At 35.4% G+C, this 8,328-nt stretch overlaps 1 protein-coding gene across 1 annotated transcript; it reads right to left on the reverse strand.

The window, feature by feature from the left end:
* Window positions 1-6,046: 6,046 nt before the first annotated feature.
* On the reverse strand, window positions 6,047-6,595 carry LOC105620024. Its single transcript, XM_012201536.1, has 2 exons — window positions 6,356-6,595; window positions 6,047-6,295 (listed from the first exon to the last, which is right to left on the reverse strand). Exons 1-2 carry the CDS (start codon window positions 6,593-6,595, stop codon window positions 6,047-6,049), a joined length of 489 nt encoding a protein of 162 aa, XP_012056926.1.
* Between the last annotated feature and the right edge of the window lie 1,733 nt (window positions 6,596-8,328).

Consider the following 8,328-nt stretch of genomic DNA (forward strand, 5'->3'; position numbering starts at 1 on the left):
TCTTATTGTTGTCCAATTATTCATTATGTATATATAATTCTATTTATTTAAATGTTCGCAATTAAAAAAATTACACGATTAAACTAAATCAACTTTATCAAAGAACTTGATATTGACTATAGAAAATATGGCAGATTGAAAATGTCAAACTTTGAATCAGGTGTACAATATTTATATATTGTCCGGAAAGTTCGTGCCGATTTTGAAGAAAAATTGAAATGCAGAAGATTTAAATTTTCATTTTTAATTTCATTTATTAAATTTAAATCTTTTGCGACACGAAACTTTCCGGACAACTCAATAGATGTCAACCGATAAAAGAGAGGCGGTCAGCTGCCAAAAGAGAGGCGAAGGAACATTAAAAATAATTGACCTTCTATTCCGACGAGCAGAGAGTAACGCTGTCGTTTATTGCATAAGGCTGTGCCATTATTTTCTCTTTTCGCGAAAGATGTAAACTCTTTCGAGTGTTATCGGTCTTTTTCGAATGTTATGCGCGAGGCTTTCACAGCGAACAGATTTAAGTCTGAGACACAATTAAAAAGACAGACAATAGGAATAGGAAACAACAAATTTCAACCTATCAGAAATTATGTATATCAAATAAATCGTTTCTAATAGATTGAAATCTGTTTTATTCTCTATTCTTATTGCCTGTGTTTTTTAATTGTCTCAGGCTTCACTGGAGCGCATTTTGCGAGGAAATCACTCATCACTCTTGTGTGTATGTAAGTATATGTATGTATATACACTTGGCTAAAAAGTGATTCGATCCATGGAATATTAATACATGGAAAATATCAACTTCCTATCTATTTTCGTTTTAACGTAACATCTACATTGATTTTAATCTCTTGGAGCGCACGTGCTTATTATCCTTCGACTTATTCCACATATAGGAGAGTAAACATCTTCCCTCACTATGAACGATATTAAATTATATTTAAGATGGTTAATTTCAATACAAAATTAATATTATATATAAAATGGTCATATTAAATAAATCAATATCATAATTATTATATCTGAATAGATTATTATTATAGTTGCAGAATATTATATTTATGTAGAGAAGTATATCTAAGAGATACACAAACTCTAAATTTCTTGCAGTGAAATCTCACTCCAAGAGAATGAAAATACTATTCTTTAAAAAAGTGAAAATACTTCACGTCTTAAAAAAGATATAAATTTTCACTTTTTTTAAAGATAACGATTTTCACTCTTTTTATAGATGAATTTTTACTTTAAAGGAGTGAAATCCACTCCAAAGAGTGAGATTTCTTTAAAGTAAAAATTCATTCTAAAATGTGAAAATTGTCACTCTTTTTCAAGAAGTAAAGGGTGATTATATTTTCACTTTCTTAAAATGAAATTTCATGGCAAAAAATTTAGAGTGTACAAAATATTGGATCTGATTTTGAAGAAAAATTGAAACGCAGAAGATTTAAATTTTTAATTTCATTTAAATCTTATTAAATTTAAATCTTTTGCGGCACGACAACTTTTCGGATAACCCAATATATTTGTGCAAATATCTTTAAGTAACATCATTTATCTATTGGATAAACAGTAGCTATCATGAGTTATTAAAAATCTAACAGAACATTGTATATGGTCGGATAGGTAGTTGGGATCATATTACACTGTTACACAATGTTAAAAATATAAATTTTGATAAATTGTATAGTTATTTCAATAACATTTTTCATGCATTCATATTGTTTTTTTTACAAAAGATAATTACAATAATTTAAGATATTTGTATCTTTTGGATACACCATGATCTCCGACAATAAATTAAGGATCGCGACCTCCCGAGAGTTAAGGATGTATCGGATGCATAGTCTCTGCAAAAAATGAATTGAAAATTTATATTATAAAACAAATGTTTATAGGATAAAAACACTAGATATGGCTCAGACACTGGTTCTGGATCATTTTTTTATATTTAAATAACTATAGTATTTTCCATCATTAAACGGTACATATCACAAGATTTTTTAGCGTTTGTTTTATCTGTTTCAAGTGTCAATTGATTTTAATATTTTTTAATATTAGGAACAGCGCGATACTTTTTATTGATGTCGTTAATTAATTAAATGTGCGAGGTACACTAACGTATTTTTAAAAATTCATTCAAAGTGTAATATCATAAAAATTGCCTTATGACTTTTATAATAAGTAATAGATAGTAAGTAGCATTAGATTACATGGAAAAAATCAATTTATGCTCGGTTGAGATTAAATGTGTCTGCGCTGTTTGTATAATTACTATGTTATAAGAATACTTTTATTGCGTAAATTTATTGAAAATGTTTAAAAACTTGTCAAATTTTGTCTAAAAAGATTTATTTGTTTTAAATATCAAAATAGAATAAATAAAGTATATATGTCTATATTCATAATTTAACTGTTTTTTTTATTGCTAAAGTTTAATTTTCATTAATTTTTATTGTAATTTTAATTGCCATTGATTTTTAATTGACACTAATTTTCAATAAACTGTATTAAAATTGCATCATGATTCATAATTAGATCCTAGAATGTGGATCATCTACTAAATGTAGATCATCAGTTATAATTGTTTCGTGATTCAGGGAGACAACACTAATATCTCACACTGTATTTTCATTTATGAATAATGTTTAATTAAATCAAGTACAAATCACATAACGCTTAAAGCACAAAACGCTTAAAAAATACATTTCTGTCTCTATGGCTTATATTACCGCGTATTTAAGACGGCGATTTCGTCTTGGGGAACTCGAGTCCCTGGATCTCTCTTCGAACAATGCCTGGGGGGGTGCTGTCGAGCACCCTGAATCACTACGTATAACTTGTGGTCAGACTATATTCGCGACGTCTAAGGGAAATCTTGAGTCGCGATCACGCACGTTCTGGGATTTAGACTCACTCCGAATTTGTATACGATCCGCACTCTTGCTCGTTTCGTCGAAATGAAAGAATATCTCCACGCTGCGATGATCTTTTTCCTGATTGGTGTTTCCGAAAACGTGGAGACCACGGTTAGCGGCAGCAGCGTTTTAGACAATCATAAGCGGATTAACGATCGTATGCGCCGATCTGATTTGTGCCGACATCGCATTTTCTTCTTCTTGAAATGCCGATTCTCACGATGTCCGTGTGTATGCGTATGTGTGAACGATTGATTTGGTCCGACCACGATTTCGTATTGATGTTTATTTAGAGCCCTACGCAACATACTCTCTCCGTTGAGAGAATATACCGATCAAGTATCATTCTGAAGCTTATGTTATTACAAAATTCGCATATAATGTTATAATCAATAAAGCGCATCGTTGTCGCATTTATTGTTCGACCGGAAGTAGATACAATAATTTTACTGGTCTCTTAATCTCTCCAGTCGCGGTTTTGATAGTGGCTACGCGTACCATCTTGTCTTCGCCTGGATGTAACCTTGCCTAATGCCTATTGAGTGCATGGTAAAGCTTTGTCTTTAACCAACATGACATCTCCGTTATTGAGCACCAATCCGTCCTTATTCCATTTGACATGTTTCTGCAGATCGTTTAGACTCCATCGCGCCCAGAAGTCCTGCCGTACGTTTGATATGTTGCCACATGGAGAGTCGATTATCTGGAACCGATAACAGATTGCCCTCTGGCAAAGACGTTATAGATTTGCCGATTAAACAATGAGCCAGGGTTAATGCTAGTAAATCATTCGGGTCTGAAGAAATAAAAGTGATAGGTTGGGAATTTAGAATACCCTCGACTTTGACAGTGAACGTGTTTAGTTGTTCGAAAGTGAACAGAGAGTCTCCTACAATCTGAAGTGAAAAGCTTTACGGAGGATTCCCACAATCCATCGAAAGGCGCAACCAGTGGAATAAAATGCCACTTCAAACGATGTTCGTTCACGAATCTATAATATTTACATTATTTTATGATCTTCAGAATTTAGTAAGGCATATAATTCTTTTAATTTCGTTGTTGGCGCCTACGAAATTAGTGCCATTATCTGAATGCATATGTTCCGGTATTCCGCTCCGAGCAACGAATCTGCGGAACGCCGCCAGAAATCCCTCAGAGGTCAAATCACTCACGACTTCTAGATGTATTGCTTTTATTGCTAAACACGAAAACACATACTTTGATCTTAGATCTATTGCGGAATTTTCTTTCTTTGATGTAGAACGGGTCACAAAAATCGATCCCGGTGTGTGAACGCGCGTACACGAGTTGCCGGAAGATTTCCCATCTTATTGTATATTGAACTGCACTAGCATCAAAACGGAAACATGAATGGATGACCTTTCGCACTTGGCCTTACGACCGTCTGGCAACCAAAATTTCGAGAATGTACAAAATCGTCTGTATACCCGAATGATAATACTTCTCTTGCGCTTCGTGGATAATACAGTCTGTCACCCAGTGCCGACTGGGAAGTGGAATTGGTTGTTTCTGAGCGGATATGAGATTTGACATTCGAAGGCAATCTCCAACACATATTAATTCATTCTCGTCTCCAAAAAAGGGTTTAAATTCACGAATTTACTTTTATTTTTTGAAACTTTGTTTAATGCTTGCAGTAATTTTAGCTTGCGATAATTTTAGCACTCGAATCTCAGCTTCATTAATTTCCTCGATATCTAATGGTTCGAAATATTTTCTAGGCCTTCGAACGCGAAGATAGTCATCGCAATTACTGGGAATATTTTGGAGAATGTGAAGAACTTATCGAAGATATCAAAATTGCTACTCACGGATATCAAGTAAGCATTTTTTTTTTAATTCGAGCATCTCTTTTATATATATGGTTTCGTTCGGCCATTTGAACTCACTCATTAACCATGAGAGGCCGGTGAACCATGTTCAATTTCGCGAGAACTCGAGAGGTAATTGCCCCTGAAAAATCGCATCCGCGGGATTATCCTTCATTCTAACGTGCCGCCATTCATTCGAACTCGTGAATATTTTTTTAAAAATATTTTCTTAAATATTTACTACGCGATTTGCTACATTTTCAATAAATGCGGAGGGGATATTTATCCAATGTAACACTATTGTTGAGTTGCGTCAGAAGACACTCCTATGAATGACTCGATATAAGCCTTTTAGCTTCGTGATACAGTTGTGCTAATAACAGTGCTCCGCATAATTCAAATCGCGGTATAGAGATAGTTTTCAACGGGGCGACCTGCGATTTAGCGCAACCTGACACGCGTTTCACTTTATTTCCTGCGCGATCGCATGTAAATGCACGCTTCATAATCCACGTTGCTCGCGTTACACAATCATGAAGTTGAATTTCGCAATACCTTTCTACGAATAATTTGCGATCAAATGAAATCGTGTTCATCTGCTGCCACTGTTTTGTAAATCGATCATTCTGCATGTATATTTTACGAAATCGATTCGTCCCAGTGTAAAGCACATCGCCATATCTTGTATTAATCTTTTGGCATATAAGATTATTGGACCGAGTAAGCCTAACGAGTCAAAAATTTTAGCGATTTCTGAAAGGATAATTCTTTTCATCAATTTATTGTAATTTTTGATCGGATTCGTTGAATAACATATTTTATCATCGCGATTGTTCCACATAATACCAAGCGTTATTGCGGTCTACGTTTAATGTGAAATTAGCACGCAAATTAACGCGTGGGCCAAATCGTTCATTATGCGTTCATCATTAGACGCCCATTGTTGAATGATGAAACCGCCTCGGTAAGCAAATCGTTTACGTATAGATAAGATTTAGTAATAATTTTAGTCACCTTCGGATAGTTATAGATAGTTTGTCGTTTGCGAGTTTTTGAATAGTACGAATCATTAAAAATGATGAAGAGGACACACTGAAGATTAGTATATTTAAATTTGGAACGTCGCCATCATGCTATCATGCCAACAAAGAATGCGCTGATAGTATCGATCCTCTTCGTGCAATATTATTTACGATACATCTTTTCGATATCCGCCGTGACAACATAGTTATAAGTACGAAAGTACCGAATTAAATGTGCAATTAGACCGGGTTGAATGATGGGACCATTAATAAATCATAGAGATGTTCCATTATTCTTCTTTGCCGAGACGTCGAACACAATTTTTACTTTCGTCGTATCACTTGTTTCCTTAATTACGTGATGCGGTAGATAATAACCGTCTTCGGGATTTTTTATCAACGTCATATTTAGTTTTAAATATTCGTTCACTACCTGCGTATAATCCGACCTTAATGTGGCGTTCGCGTTTAATTTACGCTCCAGAAAATGATAAACGCTTAAGTGCGAAGCTTCGCGAATCACCTAAACGATTTTTCGTCTTGCGAAACTGTAAGCGAATTGTGTAACAATCGTCGCTGTTACGCGAAACATCTCTAGAAAATGCGCCTCCCATTCTCGTTCTTCGTCGGATAAGGATTTATCTGTCGTAACTTCTTCAATTATCCAAAACTTAGACATTAGATTGTCCAAATTTGTGGTATAACATATCGGAATCTTCGATGGCTCTCGCGACGATGCGCCTCCGATGACCATCCAATCCAGTTGTGTTTTTTGCAGATATAATTCATAACTTTCTCGTAAAAGATTAATTTGACCAATCATGAATAACGACAATGTTGCTACCGAGCCAATTGAACAAATTGATCGAGCGTGACAAATGGAACTTCGGATCGGCTAATTTGATATTCGACCGTAGTTTGACCGAATCGCATGAAAAAACTTCGGATGGAACCAAATCAGCAATCGTCGGTATCATAGACACGTTAAACGTTTGTAGAAATCATCATATACAGAATGTATATCGTAATTTGAGTTATGTCTTTCGATTCAGTGCTCGTTCCGTTAATTGCACTGATCGATGTGTATCTACGTGTATGTTTAAATGTTTCGCGATCGATTCAGAAACAAAATTCGCAGTGACGTGTCTAATAACGCACTTAATTAGTTTATGCTTATTATCGTGAATGTACACTAGCACACTTGTCATTAATTGTGGTGCGGCAACATGCAAGGTGGCTCGTTATTCGCGCGTCGTTCGTTTCTAACCGTCATTCTGTCTGAATCGATTTAATTTTCTTTGTGTTGGACTCGATGCCTTTCATATAATTATCAACGTGTAAGAATGTATTATGATCTTTTTTTGGCAAATAGTGCAATTAAAAAATTTGCACGCGTTGCCTCGATGTGAACGCAAACAATTATAGCATAATTTCGCGTTCTTTATCGCCTCGATGCGCTTTAGCAACTGCTTGAATCTCGCGTATAAATACAACGGATGTTTACTAGTTTTGCACATTATATAATCGCGCGACGTATTGAGCGCACATAAACGTCTGATTCGAAGCGCTAACACGTTTTCTTTTTTTAGGGATTCGCTTCCCTTTCCCTTTTCTGTCTTCTCTTTTCGTTCTCTCGCATTTTGAAGCGCACACCGCGGATTTGTACAGAAATTCGTAAATCTCATCAATCCTGAGGAAAGTGTCTCTGTCGAGTGTCGTTTCTCATCTCTCTACGCACTCTTCGGTAGCTTGCTTTCTAAAATGCTGACCATTATTTCGGATCCGAAGATTATAACACTCTCATAACGCACTTAATGACGCAATGTACTGCTACGCGTCGTCTGCGAGCTTTGATAAGTCGCTCGTAATTTCTTTTTCTAGTAGCGGTAAATTCAAGATCAATGAGATGTGCCGCGAGATTAAGATTCGCTTTCTTTCGCTTTCCGAGTCATTCGCTGTATATAAAATATTCTCGACTCTAGCAGCTAAGGAAAAGTAAGCTCTTGTACGTTCATGAATTCATCATTGTCTTTCGTTCGGATCAAGGATCACGAGTTTATTCTCCTCGAACGCGTGATATAAGTCGGTTAGATGCTTCATCCATAAATTTAAGTACACCTTATCAATCCTGCCTTTGTCGAGGATATTATTTAGACCTAATCTGGGACTTCAACGACATCTTTGAATTAATACTTTAATTCTGTCCGCCATTATTTGCAATTTGAACGAGTAAATGATCGAATGACTTACTTGAAAGATCCTAAACTCGTAGTTTTTGTGACATATCGACGCTCTCCAAGATCCGCTCTCAAATTGCCTTGGAGAATGATCATCTCTGTATCCTTCCGTGGATTTTTATGTAGGTCATAGATCTCACAGGAGGCACCAAAATGTTTCGTGATTCAGGGAGACAACACTAATATCTCACACTGTGTTTTCGTTTATATAATGTTTAATTAAAGTACAAGTCATATATCAAGCACAAAACGTTTAAATACATTTCGCTGTCTCTATGGCTTATGTTACCGCATATTTAAGACGGCGATTTCGCCTTGG

This window comes from Atta cephalotes, assembly GCF_000143395.1.
Source record: "Atta cephalotes unplaced genomic scaffold scaffold00023, whole genome shotgun sequence".
In the NCBI taxonomy this organism is placed as follows: domain Eukaryota; kingdom Metazoa; phylum Arthropoda; class Insecta; order Hymenoptera; family Formicidae; genus Atta; species Atta cephalotes.